This window comes from Myotis daubentonii, chromosome 6 (assembly GCF_963259705.1).
Source record: "Myotis daubentonii chromosome 6, mMyoDau2.1, whole genome shotgun sequence".
NCBI classification, from domain to species: Eukaryota; Metazoa; Chordata; class Mammalia; order Chiroptera; family Vespertilionidae; genus Myotis; species Myotis daubentonii.
Genome location: NC_081845.1, coordinates 93,062,571 through 93,079,670, shown reverse-complemented (window position 1 = coordinate 93,079,670; position 17,100 = coordinate 93,062,571). Strand labels below are relative to the sequence as shown.

The window sequence follows — 17,100 nt, the reverse complement described above, 5'->3', positions numbered from 1 at the left end:
TCTACTCAGAAAACTACAGAACGTTGAAAAAAGACATAGAGGAAGACATAAAGAGATGGAAGAAAATACCATGTTCTTGGATTGGTAGAATCAACATCATTAAAATGTCCATACTACCCAAAGCAATCTATAAATTTAACGCACTTCCCATTAAAATACCAACGGCATATTTCACAGGCCTAGAACGAACTCTCCAAAAATTCATCTGGAATAAAAAAAGACCCTGAATAGCTGCAGCGATCCTGAGAAAAAACAAAGTAGGTGGGATCTCAATACCAGATATCAAGCTGTATTACAAAGCCACTGTTCTCAAAACTGCCTGGTACTGGCACAAGAACAGACATATAGATCAATGGAATAGAATAGAGAGCCCAGAAATCGACCTGAACAAATATGCTCAATTAATATTTGACAAAGGAGGCAAGAACATACAATGGAGTCAAGATAGTCTCTTCAATAAATGGTGTTGGGAAAATTGGACAGATACATGCAAAAAAATGAAACTAGGCCACCAACTTACCCCATACACAAAAATAAACTCAAAATGGATAAAGGACTTAAATGTATGACAGGAAACCATAAAAATTCTAGAAGAATCCAAAGGCAACAAAATCTCAGACATATGCCGAAGCAATTTCTTCACCGATACAGCTCCTAGGGCATTGGAAACTAAAGAGAAAATAAACAAATGGGACTACATCAAAATAAAAAGCTTCTGCACAGCAAAAGAAACCATCAACAAAACAACAAGAAAGCCCACAGCATGGGAGAACATATTTGCCAATGTTATCACCGATAAGAGCTTAATCTCCAAAATTTATAGGGAACTCATACAACTTAACAAAAGGAAGATAAACAATCCAATCAAAAAATGGGCAAAGGACCTAAATAGATACTTTTCAAAAGAGGACATTCAGAAAGCCAAGAGACATATGAAAACATGCTCAAAGTCACTAATCATCTGAGAAATGCAAATCAAAACAACAATGAGGTACCATCTCACACCTGTCAGACTGGCTATCATCAACAAATCCACAAACGACAAGTGCTGGAGAGGATGTGGAGAAAAAGGAACACTCGTGCACTGCTGGTGGGAATGCAGACTGGTGCATCCACTATGGAAGACAGTATGGAGTTTCCTCAAAAAACTAAAAATGGAATTCCATTTGACCCCGTGATCCCACTTCTAGGAATATATCCCAAGAAACCAGAAACACCAATCAGAAAGGATATATGCATCCATATGTTCATAGCAGCACAATTCACCATAGCTAAGATCTGGAAACAGCCTAAGTGCCCATCAGTAGATGAATGGATTAGAAAACTGTGGTACATCTACACGATGGAATACTATGCTGCTGTAAAAAAGAAGGAATTCTTACCATTTACAACAGCATGGATGGAACTGGAGAGCATTATGCTAAGTGAAATAAGCCAGTCAATGAAGGAAAAATACCACATGATCTCAGTCATTTATGGATAATAAAGACCATTATAAACTTATGAACAAAAATAGATACAGAGGCAGAGCAGCCTTGAACAGACTGTCAAACTACAGCGGGAAGGCCGGGGAGGGTTGGGGGGCAGGAAGAGGCGGGTAAGAGACCAACCGAAGGACTTATATGCATGCACATAAGCATAACCAATGGACATAAGGCACTGGGGGGTAGGGGAGGCCAGGGGATTGTCAAGGGCGGGGGGGAAAAAAAGGAGACATATGTAACACTTTTTGTAACACTTTAAGCAATAAAACAATAAAAAAAAATTTAAAAAAACACACCAAAAACAAAACAAACAAAAGCACTGGGCCAAGCCTTACTCTGATCCCTTGTACTCATTATCTCATTTAATTCTTAGAACACTAAGAGGGTAGTGCCATTATAAAATAAATAAATAAATAAATAAATAAATAAATAAATAAAATAAAATAAAATAAAATAAAATAAATTCAGACTGTGTGTTCCCAGAAAATGGTTTAGTTTTTGACCCAGGCTGCCTTGTTGTTGTTTGGGGTTGGTACAGGACAGAAACATAAGGAAAAAGTTAAAACTAGCCACCCTTAAACTAAAATGAAAAAAGTTGAATATTCACAGTATTTAAAACAATATACAAGATACTGTCCTGATGAGAAGAGAGAAAATAGGTTCTTTGGAAGTGTTTTATAAACTTCTTATGGAAACACCCCATCAAATAGTCTACCGGAATGGAGGAGAAGGTATGCCCTGGAAATCTTTAGAGAAGGCACAAAAGTGACAGGAAGTAACACAGAGCACCTATTTGCAACAGCCACATTACAACACTCAAGTGCCACTGCAATGGTGCACAGGCCTGGTGCGTGGGGCTTTCTACATACGGGGATAATGCCATGCAGTGCACGTGTAAACAGTCTCCTTTTGCACAGCAGGCCATTAAGTAACTCAACATACTGACATCTTGAAGAGAAAAATAACAACATATTCCTTTTGAGGGGTTTATATGTGTCAGGCACTTTGCTAAGTTCTTAACATGCATTATCTTATTTAGTTCTCCACAACTTTATGAGATTTTGTTTCTCTCTGCCATTAAACTTGAGACATCTGCCTCTACAAGTGCCTTGTCAGCCAGTTTAAAATATAACAAATGGATTCAAATGATATCATATGCTCACAGTGTATAAAGAACTTATCCTCTAGGAACTGAAATCTGAAAAGATACATGGGACATAAATAACACTCTTTATAGAAATCTAGAACTACTGTGATTTTGGAATGCCAGATTAAAAAACATTAGATATTATTTAGATATGGGGGAGAAAGCCTTTTCCATGCACTGCTTGATTTAAAAAAAATTCATTATAGAAAGAGACAAATAGGTTCACCTGAGGGTGAACTACAAATATTAAGTAAATATAAATAAAAGACACTGAAGTGGGAATCCAGTAGTGGAGAAAGGAATATGACAGAGGAAAAGAAGGTATTAAATAAAAGGTGCCCCCAGTGAAAGCTGTAACAAGGTTCAAGGTGGTGAGCATTTTGGAAGGGTTTTCAAGTGAGTAGTGGCATGGTTAAAACATCACTTGAGAAATAGGATCATGGCCCAAGTGTTAGGGCAAAGGTAAATATGCCACTGATTACTACTGAGGCTGCACAAAGGCAAGCGATTGTACAACAGGCGCAATATTACCTACTGGTAAGTCTATTTCATCAAGATTCTTAATTTCTCAAAATCCTACTGACTGAAACCCAAAGAGCCAGAGAGGGAGTAGACATGAGATAAGCAGATGCACTTACAGGCAAACAGAATCAAAGTACCCTGGTTTCTCTCAAGGGCCCATTTCTCAAGATAGAAGGGTTGGGTCCATGGTATAATTTTAGATCTAAAAATAATACCAAACATGTTTTCATAAGAGAGACTGTTAGTGTCTGATAGTTCTAAGCTTGGAAGTGCTAATGGGTATCCTTATGATGGAAAAAATTTAGGCAAAAATGAGTCATCTCCACTGCCTTTAGGTCCAGGAAGAGCACTTGTTGTTTTTTCAGGGACTCTGTATAAGAACAGGCGGCACAAATTCAAGTGGTAATAAGTCATCCAAATGCTGCTTCTACTTCCAACCCACCATGTTTTACTGCCTCATTTGGAGAAAAGGGAACAGGGGGCAAGAGGATCACATGAGAAGTCCCAATAGCTTCCTGTCTTGGCAATATGGCAAGCAAAACAAATACACAAAAAAGCAAAACTTGTCTGCCAGTCCTATTAACACACATCAATCAAGTAAACAGGTCCATAAACGTTTGTTATATAAGGCCCAGTAATTCACTCCATCACTAACTATAGCTTGATTTAATTGTTTCTGTTAGCATTAACTTCACCGAAAATATCAAATGTTGACTGAACAAGCAAGCATATCCCTGTTCTTTAGGCAATGTCACTGTGCACTGAACTGGTATGCTGCCTACCGTGGTCCAAGACATAAAATACATTGTTCTTCCCGCTGCATTTTCTCCAGGGCTTTGTCAATTCCGATTGGAATGTCGTGGTCTTCTCCTTCGCCAACAATGAAAACCACATCTCTGCAATCAAACATCCTTTCACCACAGCGGCCTTCCAGGTGGACTGAGGAAGAGGAGACAGGCAGTCAACCAAGCTGTTCCTTAGGACTGGCGAACTTAGGGAAGTGATAAATGAGTGTTTCCCCTTCTCATTTCATCTAGAGCAGCGGTTCTCAACCTGTGGGTCGCGACCCCTTTGGGGGTCGAACGACCCTTTCACAGGAGTCGCCTAAAACCATCGGAAAACACATATCTAATTACATATTGCTTTTGTGATTAATCACTATGCTTTAATTATGTTCCATTTGTAACAATGAAAATACATCCTGCATATCAGATATTTACATTACGATTCATAACAGTAGCAAAATCACAGTTATGAAGTAGCAATGAAAATAATTTTATGGTTGGGGGTCACCACAACATGAGGAACTGTATTAAAGGATCGCGGCATTAGGAAGGTTGAGAACCACTGATCTAGAGATATAATGGTATGTGTTGTGGAAGCTTAGTCTATTCATTCCGAAATTTAAGAGCAATCATGTTTCTTCCTGTTTTAAGCTTAAACTTAGATTACTGATAACTATATCAATATGATAGCTTAGTGAATAATAAAAGTATGGAAAATGGGTTTAATTAAAACCTACTAAATGGCAGAGGTTTCCTCAGAGGATCAAGAAATACTATATTAATGAATAGATAATTATAAAAATGCCACCAATTTAATATCAAATATGTAATGGCTTAAACATTCAGAACTGTACCTTGCTTTGGATGCTAGGATGAAAAACTGAATGACCATTTCCCAAGGTGTACTGGTTAATAATGGCAGATTTCATAATCAAAGAAAACATGATAATTTCAAGAGAAACATCAAAAGTGCTTTATTCAAAGTAATGTCCATCGCTGGCTACACATTTCCCCCATCTTTCAGGTAATTTGTGGATACCGTCCCAATAGAACTTTTCTTGTTTTGAGGCAAACCATTCAGAGACTCAATTTTCCATTTCTTCTTATGTTTTGAAGTGCTGCTCAGAAAGTGCATGTGCCATCGATCAGAACAAGTGGTAATCTGAAGGAGCAAGGTCTGGTGAATACGGTGGGTGGGTTAATACTTCCCAGGCAAGATCTTTTAACGTGTCTTTAACTGGTTTTGAAGTGTGTGATGGTGGGTCATCATGAAGCAAAATTACTTTGCCGTATCTTCTGGCCCATTCTGGTCGTTTCACGATCAAAGCGTGGTTTAAATTATTTGTTGTTGGTAGCATCAGTATTAACGATTTCACCTGGTTTAAGAAGCTCATAATACACCACACCTTCCTGATCCGACCAAACGCAGAGCACTGTCGTCTTTCCGAAGTGATTTGGCCTTGCAGTCGATGTTGATGATTGACCTGGATCAACCCATGATTTTGTGCGTTTGGGATTCTCAAAATAAATCTACTTTTCATCGCCAGTCACAATTTGATGCAAAAATGACTTTCTTTCATGCCGTTGAAGCAACATTTTACTGACGACTTTTCAGTTTTCCATTTGTCTTTCGTTCAGTTGATGTGGCACCCATTTTTCTTCTTTTAAAATCTTTCCCATTGCTTGTAAATAATAGGAAATTGTTTGCTGAGCAACGTTTAATCTTTCTGCAAGTTGTTTTTGAGTTTGACACGCATCTTCATCCAATAATGCTTGAAATTGTTGGTCTTCAAACTTTTTCGGTTGACCTGGATGTTTTTTGTCTTTCACATCGAAATCATAACTTTTAAAGTGTTTAAACCAGCGTTCACAAGTATCTTGATATGGAGCATGTTCACCATAAGCTTCCCGAAGTATACGGTAGCTTTCAGTAGCACTTTTCTTCAAAATAAAGTAATGAATTAAAACTTTCCACAAATCCTCTTTTTTTGGCATGAAATTCGACATTTTAAAAAAAATTTTAAAAAATATATTTTATTGATTTTTACAGAGAGGAAGGGAGAGGGATAGAGAATTAGAAACATTGATGAGAGAGAAACATCGATGAGAGAGAAACCCACTGGGGATGTGCCTGCAACCAAGGTACATGTCCTTGACCGGAATCAAACCTGGGACCCTTGAGTCCGCAGGCCAACGCTCTATCAGCTGAGCCAAACCAGTTAGGGAGAAATTCGACATTTTTAAGTGTAAAAATATCTATGATGTCAACACCTTCAGCAAATTTGACATATGAAGTTTTGAAGCTTGCTGTCAATACAACAAAACAGCATACAAATCAAATTGCATATATACCAACATATGCATAACTCCATCTATTGAAAAAAATCTGCATTATTAACCGGTACACTTGGTATATACCAGAGGTCCGGTGCACGACATCTGTGCGGGGGGCGGGGGGTGTCGGGGTGTCCCTCAGCCTGGCCTGCACCCTCTCGCAATCAAGGACCCTTCAGGTAGGGTCCCTAGGCCTGGTCGGCGATCAGGGCCTATTGGGGTTCTCCCTCCCCCAGATGCTGGCAGCTGGACCCACCTTTGCCACGCCACTGCTTGCCATCTGTGTGGTGTGATCGCTTTGGCTGGCCTGGGCCTCCCTCTGTGGGGCGATCTATCGTGGGGCCACCAGATCAATCTCCCTGCAGAGGGAGGCCCCGCCCACCTGCTGCCAGCCTGGTAGCCTAGGCCTCCCTCTTTGGGGCAATTGATCACAGGGCTCCATGATCGATCATCCAACAGAAGGAGGTCCCGCCCACCTGGCCAGGGCTCTGCGATCAATTGCCGCACAGAAGGTGGCCTGGGCCTCCCTCTCTGGGGTGATCACGAAGCCCCCCTCCCATTGATCGCCCCACTGGCTGGTGGTCTGGGCCTCCCTCTGGGGCAATTAATTGCGGAGCCCCCCCATTGATCGCCCCGCAGAGGGTGGCCTCGGCCTCCCTTTGCAGGGCGATGGTGGGGCACCCTGACCAATCGCACTGCATCCGCCTTGGCTGGCCTGGTGCCAGTGTGTATCGTAGTGTGGTTGTCCGGAAGGACATCCAGTCTTTCTGTTGTTTGGTCATTAAGTCAATTTGCATATTACATTTTTATTATTATAGATATATCTCTATATAAAAGACTAAGTGACCATTCGACTGGTAGCTATGATGCACACTGACCACCAGGGTGCAGACGCTCTGACCAGTAGGTTAGCTTGCTACTAGGGTCTGGCCGATGGGGACTGGGTGAGACAGGCTGGACATGCCTTGGAGCCCTCCAGCGGATCCTCCCCAGCCGGCGAACCTCCCACGGTACATCCCTGGCCCCAATTGTGCACCAGTGAGGCCCCTTGGCCTGCCTGAGCCCTCTTGCAATCCGGGACCCTTCGGGGGATGTCCACAGGCCAGGCCTAGGGACCCCACCGGTGCACAAATCTGTGCACCGGGCCTCTAGTATTTGAATAAAAATGGAAAACCCAATGGCAACATCATCAACAACTAACATATCCATATCCCTTGGTGGAGAAATAAATGTAAACTGTGACAATCAATAAGTACTCTACTATATACCATCATAAACCAAATTACTTAAAAATGCATGTATTTTTTTCTTGCTCGATTAGAGCCACCCCCCCCCCCATAAGCAATACTCTCAAACGTTCAACCATTTTTTTTTTTTAAATAGTAAGGGTTATTCATTCCTTACCATTTAGATCTTTGACTCAATAAGAAAAAACCAACTGCTTGTTTTATTGCACAACAATATAATATCTTGTCTTTCATAAGAAAATTCTTTATTCCTACTCTGTAATCTAATGGCCTAGATTAAAATGTAACGATTTCCTAAAATGCTTACTTTTTTTTACTGGTTGCTCTACTGTACATCAATAACTTGCTTTAGACTTAAAAAAATATCACTCATTCTGTTATAGTCATTCCATGAAACAACTATTTTCCAAATACAAATTTAATTTCAACTTACTCTATTTTTGAACTACATGATTTCCAAGGTCCTGTGAAGCTCTAAAATTCTATGGTTCTGTGACCCAGTAATATAACTCTCAATATAGGCCACAAATCAGTTTTAAAGGTAATTCCCATAGTTAATCATTTGATCAGTTACTTTTAGCCTGGGCCTGAGAAATGAGAGAAACCCTGAAGACACCAGTTCCATTGACAGGAGGAGCCACAATGTCTCATGGACATTTATGCCTTTCTAATTCACTAGGATTAATAGCATCCTGACTTGTTCCCACTGCAGACTTAGGATGGAGTCGAAGCTTGGCCAAACTAGAAAAGGTTTGACTTTCAGGGTACAGCTGGCATATAGGAATTTTGCTCTTTGTCCCATACTCAGAAACGCTGATGGTTCTATTCCACAAACTTTTGGAACGCTCTAGACCAGTGGTTCTCAACCTTCTGGCCCTTTAAATACAGTTCCTCATGTTGTGACCCAACCATAAAATTATTTTCGTTGCTACTTCATAACTGTAATGTTGCTACTGTTATGAATCGTAATGTAAATATCTGATATGCAGGATGGTCTTAGGCGACGCCTGTGAAAGGGTAGTTCGACCACCAAAGGGGTCGAGACCCACAGGTTGAGAACTGCTACTCTAGATAAAACGTAATCAACTTGCAACACATTGAAAGTTCTTTTGAATTGGAAAATATCTGAAAAATTCAACTTTATTATTTTCAAATGTACACATATACTAGAAGTATAGATATTTTTACTAGAGTAAATGCTGATGTTTCTAAAGTTGAGGGTTCTGAAAAGTTTGCGTTAAGTATTTTTAAATCTGCCCAAGAAATTGAATTTAGATGAATGCAATGACACTTTTCCTGACAGATTTTCTGAGTGAGCAGTGAGGTTCAGCCCCCGTGTACTGTGGGATTCTTCAAGTATTGAGATACCTTAGTAGCTCACAACTGAGTTGACAAATCTTTTTGTCTGAGGTTTATTGTTAGAAGTATCTTCCTCCCTAAAGGAGAGTACATTTGTGGGGGAGGAAACTATCAGTACATTCATTGTGGTTTTTGGTTGATCAAGTTTAAATGTGTTTTCAAAACAGGAAACGCAGAGACTGCAAGGACTCCTGCCTGTGTGTCACGTCCCAGGCCTGGTTTGGGGCTCGATGCATGCATTGAATATAAAAATTTCACGAATAACTCCAGAAGTTCTCCTTACATGTGATATCCAATGATATTAGGAAAAAAAGATTGGCTACTAATAAACACGTTGGGAAAGGTAAGTGAAGCAAACAAACAAAAAAAGACAAGTTCAAGTCAAATGATAGTGAAGGCATAATTAAGAAAGCAAAAACAAAAAAAACCCCACATTCATTGCAGCTGGCCTAAGATAATAAATGACAGAACCAATGTTTGTTTCTGGCAAATCAAACTCTTCTAAGCTGGACCTGAGCAAGCACTACATGTAGTACCATAAAACCTGAAACTGATATCTGTGCGTGCCCCCTTGCCCCCCAGTTTGTATGTATACATAAAACCACCGCCTTTAATACTGATGCTATCTGGAATGTTAGCTAAGAGGAGGTATTATAGCCTCAGAGAGTATATAGTCCACTGATTCTTTACATCTACAAGTAGCAAAGCCTATGGCTCCGTAACTGGCTTCTAAACTTGGAACACCGGTGTGACACGGACTCACACACCACCTCCGAGCCACAGCAGCCACACAAATGTGTGCCTATGGCTATCGTAGGGGCCTCCTTTGTGGTGACAGAGGCAGACATGCCTGTCTCCTACAGAGCCAGTAACTATTTTTTAAATTTTCTCAACAATTGCTACTAAGGACTGCTCTGGCAGCTCTGGCTGTGGAGGACCTGCGGTTGCTTCTGACCTTGCATTTCTTAATGCAAATACTCACTTAATAAATATTTAATAATAACCACCATGACTCACTGGGAGCTCAGCCCCTAGGGCTCAGGAGGTCTGTTGCTAATTCCAACCAGTATAATTTATGGGAAGTAAACGATCTATGACGTGCCCAAAGAGAAGAAAAGTACATACAGGATGCTTCTACTTAGGATTTTTTTGGTAGGGAAGAAATACACAAGTTAAAAAGGGACAACGTTTTCTTTTGTCTTAAAGTCTATGCAACTTAAAGGAGGGTGGGGGAGGGGGAAAGGTCCTCCAATCCCCCCCAAAAGTCAAACCAAACCAAGTTACTCCAGTTTAGCTATGCAGTATGAGCTGTAACCACATCAAGTGAGCCCTGTCTGCTGCAAAACATCACTTAAGCTGGAGCTCTGACTTATTGTTCTCTGACTGCCCTGGAGCAATTTTGTTTTGAAGAGCACAGAACACCCTGTTCTGAATGTGGCTGGCACATGAACTCAATGTGCTGACAGCAATTTGTACTCTGATTAAACCGTGTGTGTGTGTGTGTGTGTGTGTGTGTGTGTGTGTGTGTGTACTGTAGTAACAAAAACTGGAATGCAAAAACTGTATAATTTGTATTTTAGGAAGCAAAAGTGAGAAAGGCTCCACAACCCAAAAATAAAGTGCTGTAAACGTTCCAGCCTAAAGACGCAGCTCTGGTGAGTGTCTGTTTTCCCTTTTCTAATTATAGTTGTTGGTGTCTGATAGCTTTGCACTCATTCCCAAAACAATTACTGGGTCATGGGGATCTCAATGGGAATGTTGTAATAGCATTACTACTAGACAAGATCGGTCATTTGGCCAGAGAAAACCAGGTTGTGGCAGGTTACTCCCACTTGCCAAGGTTTTTTTCTCTGCTGCCTAATTCATGCCAAATGAGCTTCTCTCTGCCTGTGTCTCCTGCCCAATAGAGCAAGAGCATCCAAGAGACAAGCAGACCTTAACAACCCTGTGAAAAGGCAAATGAGGAAGCAGAGATGGATTTCTAGAGTTAGGAGAGCATATTTAATCACTGATTAGAAGAGAAACTGTTCCCACCAGGCGTGGTGGTCAATTTGGGGGCAAACTGCCTCCCTTCTTCCTCTGCACCATTTCGTACTATTCGAGATGAACAAATGCCTCTGCAAGATTGCTTATGAAACTGAGGGACAGGTCCTAACCGACAGCAGGCTTGGAAGCTGGCTACTTGAATAGAATAACATTTATACAGATGACATATATCTTAGTCTAAACAGGAAGCATACTCATAGCAATACATTCTACACCAACACAAATCCTCACCATTCTATACAGGTTAGCACTTTAATAAGACCTGGGTTCCAGTCCCAGTTTGCCATTTAATAACTGTGGCTTTGGGCAAGTTCATTTAAATTGTCTGACTCAGTTTCTTCATGTATAGCATGGGGGAAAGGATATTAGCTAACTCATAATTGTTGCAAGGATTCAATTAAATACTGAATAAAGCTTCTAGCCCAGGGGTGGGCAAACTTTTTGACTGGAGGGCCACAATGGGTTCTTAAACTGGACCTGAGGGCCGGAACAAAAAGCATGGATGGAGTGTTTGTGTGAACTAATATAAATTCAAAGTAAACATCATTACATAAAAGGGTACGGTCTTTTTTTTTTTAGTTTTATTCATTTCAAAACGGGCGCCCTCGGGCCGTAGTTTGCCCACGGCTTGTCTAAGGCGACCCCTATGAAAGGGTCGCGACCCACAGGTTGAGAACCGCTGAGTTAATGGCTCCACAGAGAAAGCTGTTAATTTGTGAATAAAACTTAAAAGTAGGCAAAGGTAATATCTTATGCTTCTCACTGTGCCCAATACACAGTTCAGGGCCATAAAGAAAATATTTTTTTAATGATTAATCTGGGAAAATGGTAGTAATTTTCACTCATTTATAGGAATTTTCCTTTTTGATATATTAGTCAGTACTCCTATTTTTAATAAATTCCAAGAGCTATTTAAATTCTTTACTTATATGGAGCTTTTGTCTTTTAATATTATTCTAAAGTAAATGATCCATTGGCTGGATTTTTTAGTAACAAAAAAAGACTATTTTCTACTAAGATTTTACTCTACCTTAAGACTTAAAGATACCTTTTTTTAGAAGGAGCTATATAAATCCAAAATATTTGAAAGAATAAATACTGTCCATTTTAGACCAAGTGTCATAGTACATTATTTTGTGAAAACATTAAAAAAAAATGGTTTCAAGAATTTTCTCTCTCCTACTGGACAAAATTTGGCAGGACATTGATACTTGAAAAGTATGTGAAAAACCAAACTAAAAAAGAACTCATAGCTCTTATCAGGTCTCAAGATAGGCACATAAAACCATTACTCTATTTTCAATTTTTGGTGCTATTTTGTTTTTGGTGTTTTATTTACAAAGACTACAGAGCTAGATTTTGTTCTCATTTTAACCTTATGAGAATCCTATCCCTATTTTTTGTAATCACTGATGATTTGTTTTATTCCTACCATCTTATTTTAGGTTTTCTATATAAATTGTTATTTTTCTTTTATTACTTTTGCTAGATTTATACAATTTTTCTTGATCCTCTACTTCCCTACTCCCTTTTGGGTGGATGTGTAAGTTCTACATGCTATTCTTACTAGTATCTAGCATTAATTTTATTTTAATATGGCCTTACCGGCTTCAGCCTGGGAGCAAAAGCCAGTCAGACCCTAGAGTAGGAATTCTCAATCCTTGGCTGCAAACTACAATCACTAGGGGAGTTAAAAACAAACAAACGAACAAACAAAAAAACAACCACCCCCAAACAACACACACACACACACACACACACACACACACACACACACACACGTGCCTGAGGAGTTCCATCCTTTGGGGTTTGAATCTTTTGTTTAACTGGTCTGGGCTGAAGCTTGGGCATCAGAATTTTAAAAGCTCCCCAGGTAATTCTAAATTCAGCCAAAGAACTACTCCACTAGAGGTTTACTGGCCCAGCTGTTCCATATTGTTTTATAACAACCCTGAGGATTGCCCCATAGCCTGCTTCGGCTCCCTCACACCAGCTGCCTGTGGGCTTGGAGTTCTGCCCAAGCCTGTTGAGAAGAACGGCATGTACCTCTACAGAGGTCTTCTCTACACCTGTTTTGGGTTGAGTTTCCCAACCCTAGTTTCCATCAGTCCAGTTTCATCTAGTTTACATATTCCAGAATTTTCATAATTTCTGATTCACTTCTTGTATTCTTCCTGGATTCCAGCACTAACTAATGTGGATTTCTTCCTCTTTTATTTGCAATAATTCCTCCTCTCTCACTTCAGTGGGATTTGGAGAGGAAAAGGAGGTGAGAGGAAAGGGTACTCCAACAATCTGAATCCCGGAAACCACTCTTGAAATTTTCACATTTGAAAATTACTGCCCATTGTCTGCATTCTTTGCATGTGAATGTGGTTGAAAGCACTGCGAGGCACCAGGCAAGAGAGCCACATCCAGCCAGCACCTCCATGTACCAGCCACAAGCACTGAATTTAACAAAGCAGAAGATGGGAGAGACCAGGAGTTGGGAGAAGAGGAGCTGGTGGCTATTTAGAGCCTTAGGTCAGTCAGACTGGATTTTCTGTGAAAGCAAAGCTTAAAAGTAACAATGCAGTCACTACTGGCAATTAAACTAAAGTGCCATGACTAACAGTCATCATAACAATGTCAATTAGAATACTTTAGAACACAGTGACTATTTTAAAATGGAAAAAGGACAGCATTGAATAAAAATTACAAGATGGTCATCTTAATTGAGGTAAGAAAAATCACACTGGAATAGTGATTGTTAATATACTGAAAATGATTTTCTACCATTCCTATAACTTTTATAAACATTTAGAATTTTATCAAAGAATGTTTAGGGCTAGTGGGACCATAGGAACCAAGAAGTCTACCTGCCTGCATTACTGTATAGGAAGGAAGCTGAAGCTCAGAGAGGCAAGGAGGAGGAGAGAGCCAGCTGAAGCCAGAATCCTATCTCCTGACTCCTGGTCTAGGGATTTCTCCAACATACATCGGAGCTCTTCTTCATTTAGTCTAAATCTTATTGTGAATGATAACTATCTAAACACTTCAATTGCAATAGTACAGTAATACTATTTTTACTATTTCCAATTTTAGAACAACTAATTGGACTAATTTGCCAGACTCATAAAAATGAAATATGGGTCCAAAGTAATATTTGAAAATAAACTATTCTAGTTTACAGTTTTATTTTTTAAAAAAAATATATTTTATTGATTTTTTACAGAGAAGAAGGGAGAGGGATAGAGAGTTAGAAACATCAATGAGAGAAATCGATCAGCTGCCTCCTGCACGCCCCCCACGGGGGATGTGTCCGCAACCAAGGTACATGCCCTTGACCGGAATCGATCCTGGGACCCTTCAGTCCGTAGGCCGACGCTCTATCCATTGAGCCAAACCCGTTTGGCTAGTTTACAGTTTTAAATGAACGCTTTATTTTCAAATGGAACTTTTATAATAGTTCATGTTGCCATCCTTGTTTAGTGATTTGATTTTTTTTTTCTTAATGGAAGTAGTCCTGTTTTCTCACACTTCTTTTTGAAGTACTTCAGCTCAATAAATGGCATCTTTCCAAAATGCATGCAAAATGCATTTTCTGAGTAAGGCTCTGTCCGTGATGCTGGAAACAAAAGGATGAAGAAGCTTCTAGTCAAGCACTCACTTGTACTAATGGGCAAATGCTGGTTGCAATGTTAACTGATGAGCAGTACACAATGGTGTACACAATGTGCTCTGGGAGGAAGAATGACCAGTCATCCAAGACCTCAGTAGTATCCTCACTCTCAACTTAGCAAATGAAAAAATAAAATAGTCTCAGGTCACTCAATACAAAGCAGACCTTGAACCCAGGTCTCCTGATGTAGAACAGAACGAACACTCTCATCCAATTCTGATCAAGCTTAAATGATGAACTGTTTATCTTGATGACAGCCAGGGACATGGGTTGGAAAGGCCTGAAGGGCATTATAATCTATTACTCTGTTTAGTAACTCCGTACCGGCAATTTAGAAAACTTCTTACTTTTCTTAGGATAACAAATCTTACCGTACAAGGTTATTGTGAGGAACATGTAAATAAACATATATGGCAACTAATACAGTTGTTAGCACACCAAGGCGTCCACAGAGTAAGAATTCCCTGATGGGTGGGATATTCTTTTGTTCATTTTGTGAGTTTGTGGAGTCTAAAATAGTACCTGGTACATACATGTTAAGTAAATATTTACTAAATGGAAGCATTATTAAACAAATGTCAATTTTAAACTATTGTTGATATATATTCACTATATTTATTTCTATAAACAAAGTTTTAAAAGGAAATCTCCATTTCACCCACATAAATGGAACCCAACTGTTAAGGACTATTTTGCTCTCACATCTGCTTACTTTCTACTGTGGCTCCCTCGTTTGGGTTTGAATAGCCTTCTCCTTTCTGTTTGATTCTTCGGATAATGCCTCCATCTTCAAATAAATCCTCTCCTTTGAAATCAAGGAGCTCAATCTAGAAAGAAGAAAGAAATTTGGCTGAGAAAAGATCAAACAAAGCTAATTTAATATACTTAAAGGGAAGGGCAACCAATTCTTTCATTTTACAAAAATGAAACTGTTTATATTTATCTACGCATCTTAGTTATTGGAAGAGTGGGAAAACAAGAACATTGCACTTTTCAATACCTGGAAAGAACCTTCATGTAATGATAATGTCTGGGACCACATCCTGTGGGGAGCAGAGTAAAGACAGACAGGAAATACTAGGAAAAATGCCTGATGGGCAAAAAGCCAGAACTACAAAGTGCTGGCCGAAAACCATTTTGTCTGACTTGAGACACCACCACTTTTCCATCCCAGATTCATGGAATCCTCTTCCTAAAATGTAAGAATAAATCCTATGAAACCAGGCCTGTAACCACTTAAGGGTGTATTTTACCTAGTTACACTGTTTCAGACATTTATTTCCCCCCTCAATTTTAAAATCAATTTTAGTCAAATGCGTGTAACTCAACAATCAATAACATGTTATCACCCCTACTGTGTCTAATGAGATGTTACATTTATAAACCTTATAATATGAAAATGCCTTAGAATTTGATTTAGGCCCTTGCCGGTGTGCTCATTGGTTAGAGCATCAGCCTGCGCCTTGAAGTGTCACAAGTTTGATTCCTAGTCAAGGGCACCATACCTGGGTTGCAGGTTTGATCCCCGGCCCTGGTCAGGGCACATGTGCGGTGGCAACTAATCGATGTGTATTTCTGACATCGATGTGTCTTTCTTTCTCCCCCCACTTCCATCCCTCCTTTTCACTCTCTCTAAAAATCAATGGGAAAAAACTTGATTTTTAGAGAGAGTGAAATCCTTATCTTTGGGTAAGGATTAAACTAAATAAGTTCAAAAACCAAAAACTTGATTTAGGCATATGTCAAAATTTATTTCCCACATTCCATCCTGTCTTCTGGTCAATTTTAGTATGTCATACTCACACTACTGACCAGAACCTCTATTGCTAAGCCTGGTCGCTTGTTTATCTGGATATGATCTTTTTGTGCCAGAGACACATTTCTAAGAAAGCACTGGCACACACCCCTTGGATTTGTGGGAAACAATTCAAAAAGTCAAGCTCCAAAAGAAATAAATTGGATCTCATTCTCAATCGCAAGCTCAGCTCCTCGTTCTACTGCCTGCTGCTTTAGAACCAGCACTAGCAGAGCAAATGCTAACAAGGCAGCATCACACACATACTTGCCTCAAAAAAGAGAGTTGCATTCGAGGGAATTTTGGGGACACTGCCAGCGGAGCCATATGCATATTCTGGTTTGCACAGTAAATGACACACCTCTCCTTTCTTCATGGTAGCCACTCCAATGTCCCATGCCCTGATAACTTGGCCTAAGAGAAAGAAAAAAGTGAGGGCTGAAACTGCCATTATGTGAGGTATTAAGTTGGTCTGCTGATGTGAGGCTTAGCACAAGTGACTCCATTTTGGACCAGTTGTCTCTCCTTTTTAACAAAAGCTATATATTTTTTTACATATTTTAAAAAAGTAACTGTCAACACAAAAGTTGAAACAAATTTCCAATTCTTTACACTACATACTCAGGTAGGAAGGGTTACAAAAGAACTCAGTAAAAGCTACACACTGAGAAATAAATTTATTTTAAAAAATTTTTAGTTTTATTGACTTCAGAGAGGGAG

General features: G+C 39.6%; 1 protein-coding gene and 1 pseudogene across 5 annotated transcripts in view; one reads left to right on the top strand and one right to left on the bottom strand.

Annotated features, from left to right (window-relative positions):
* The window catches only part of FKBP5 (FKBP prolyl isomerase 5), a 124,585-nt gene that overhangs the window by 22,908 nt on the left and 84,577 nt on the right, over positions 1 to 17,100 (bottom strand). For all 5 annotated transcript variants that reach the window (XM_059701864.1, XM_059701865.1, XM_059701866.1 and 2 more), the window contains 3 exons: positions 16,652 to 16,794; positions 15,298 to 15,412; positions 3,936 to 4,092 (listed from right to left, as the gene is read on the bottom strand). In XM_059701864.1, coding sequence (XP_059557847.1) covers positions 3,936 to 4,092; positions 15,298 to 15,412; positions 16,652 to 16,794 — 415 coding nt within the window. The remainder of the gene's footprint in view (positions 1 to 3,935; positions 4,093 to 15,297; positions 15,413 to 16,651; positions 16,795 to 17,100) is intronic.
* Positions 10,325 to 17,100, top strand: part of LOC132237416 (large ribosomal subunit protein eL36-like) — a 52,053-nt pseudogene continuing 45,277 nt past the window's right edge.